The sequence below is a fragment of the Aptenodytes forsteri genome, unplaced genomic scaffold (assembly GCF_000699145.1).
Source record: "Aptenodytes forsteri isolate BGI_AS27 unplaced genomic scaffold, ASM69914v1 Scaffold886, whole genome shotgun sequence".
Classification (NCBI taxonomy): Eukaryota; Metazoa; Chordata; class Aves; order Sphenisciformes; family Spheniscidae; genus Aptenodytes; species Aptenodytes forsteri.
Window position 1 is genome coordinate 63,383 of NW_008795634.1, and position 851 is coordinate 64,233.

At 69.4% G+C, this 851-nt stretch overlaps 1 protein-coding gene across 1 annotated transcript in view; it reads left to right on the top strand.

Moving 5' to 3' along the window:
* The first annotated feature begins 6 nt into the window (after window positions 1-6).
* The window catches only part of TRMT1 (tRNA methyltransferase 1), a 4,998-nt gene continuing 4,153 nt past the window's right edge, over window positions 7-851 (top strand). The window contains exons 1-3 of the mRNA XM_009282494.1: window positions 7-107; window positions 496-611; window positions 695-811. Of these exons, the coding sequence (XP_009280769.1) occupies window positions 43-107; window positions 496-611; window positions 695-811 (298 nt within the window). The 5' untranslated portion in view covers window positions 7-42. The remainder of the gene's footprint in view (window positions 108-495; window positions 612-694; window positions 812-851) is intronic.

Genomic DNA, 851 nt, shown 5'->3' on the forward strand with positions numbered 1-851 from the left:
GCCTTGGTGGCCAACGACTTCTCGGCCCGGGCGGTGGAGCTGATGAGCCGCAACGTGGGCTTCAACGGGGTGGGGGACCTGGTGGCCCCCCGCATGGCTGACGCCAGGTAACCCCTCTGCGCTGCTCCCCGACAGCCCACCCCAAAGCCCGCCGGGGAGTGGGACGCTGTGGTTCACCCGCCCCCAGTGCCCTCGGGACACCCTGTCCGTGGCCCCGACCGCCCTGGTGGTCTCGCTGGGGTTTTTCCCCTGTACTGGGGGGGCCCCAAACTGGTCCCAGCATCCCCACAGGGGTGGTTAGAAGGGACATCCCCTCCCCCTGCCCCGAGGGATGCAGCCCCAAAGTGGGGCTGGTTTGTGGGGACCCCACCAGTCCCGTCCCAGTGCGTGCTGGGCAGAGGCATTGGTTCCTGTGGGGTTTTCCGAGGGCCAGGGCGGGTCCCCAGGGAGCTGGTTGGGGTCCCCATTGCTCCGGGACCCCCGTTTCCCCCCCAGGATGCTGATGTACCAGTGCAAGGCGGACAGAGAGCCCTTCGACGTGATCGACCTGGACCCCTACGGCAGCCCCGCGCCCTTCCTGGACGCCGCCGTGCAGGCTGTGAGCGAAGGAGGTGAGCGGCAGCAGCTGGGGAAGGGGCGTCCTGGATGCCTGGGTCCTCCCGGCGGCACCCCTGACCACCCCCCCGCCCCCCAGGGCTGCTCTGCGTCACCTGCACGGACATGGGCGTGATGGCGGGGAACAGCGCCGAGACGTGTTACAGCAAATACGGGGCCGTGTCCCTCAAGGGCAAGTTCTGCCACGAGATGGTGAGTGCTGGGGGCGGGGGGGGGGGCATCCTCGAGACCACCAC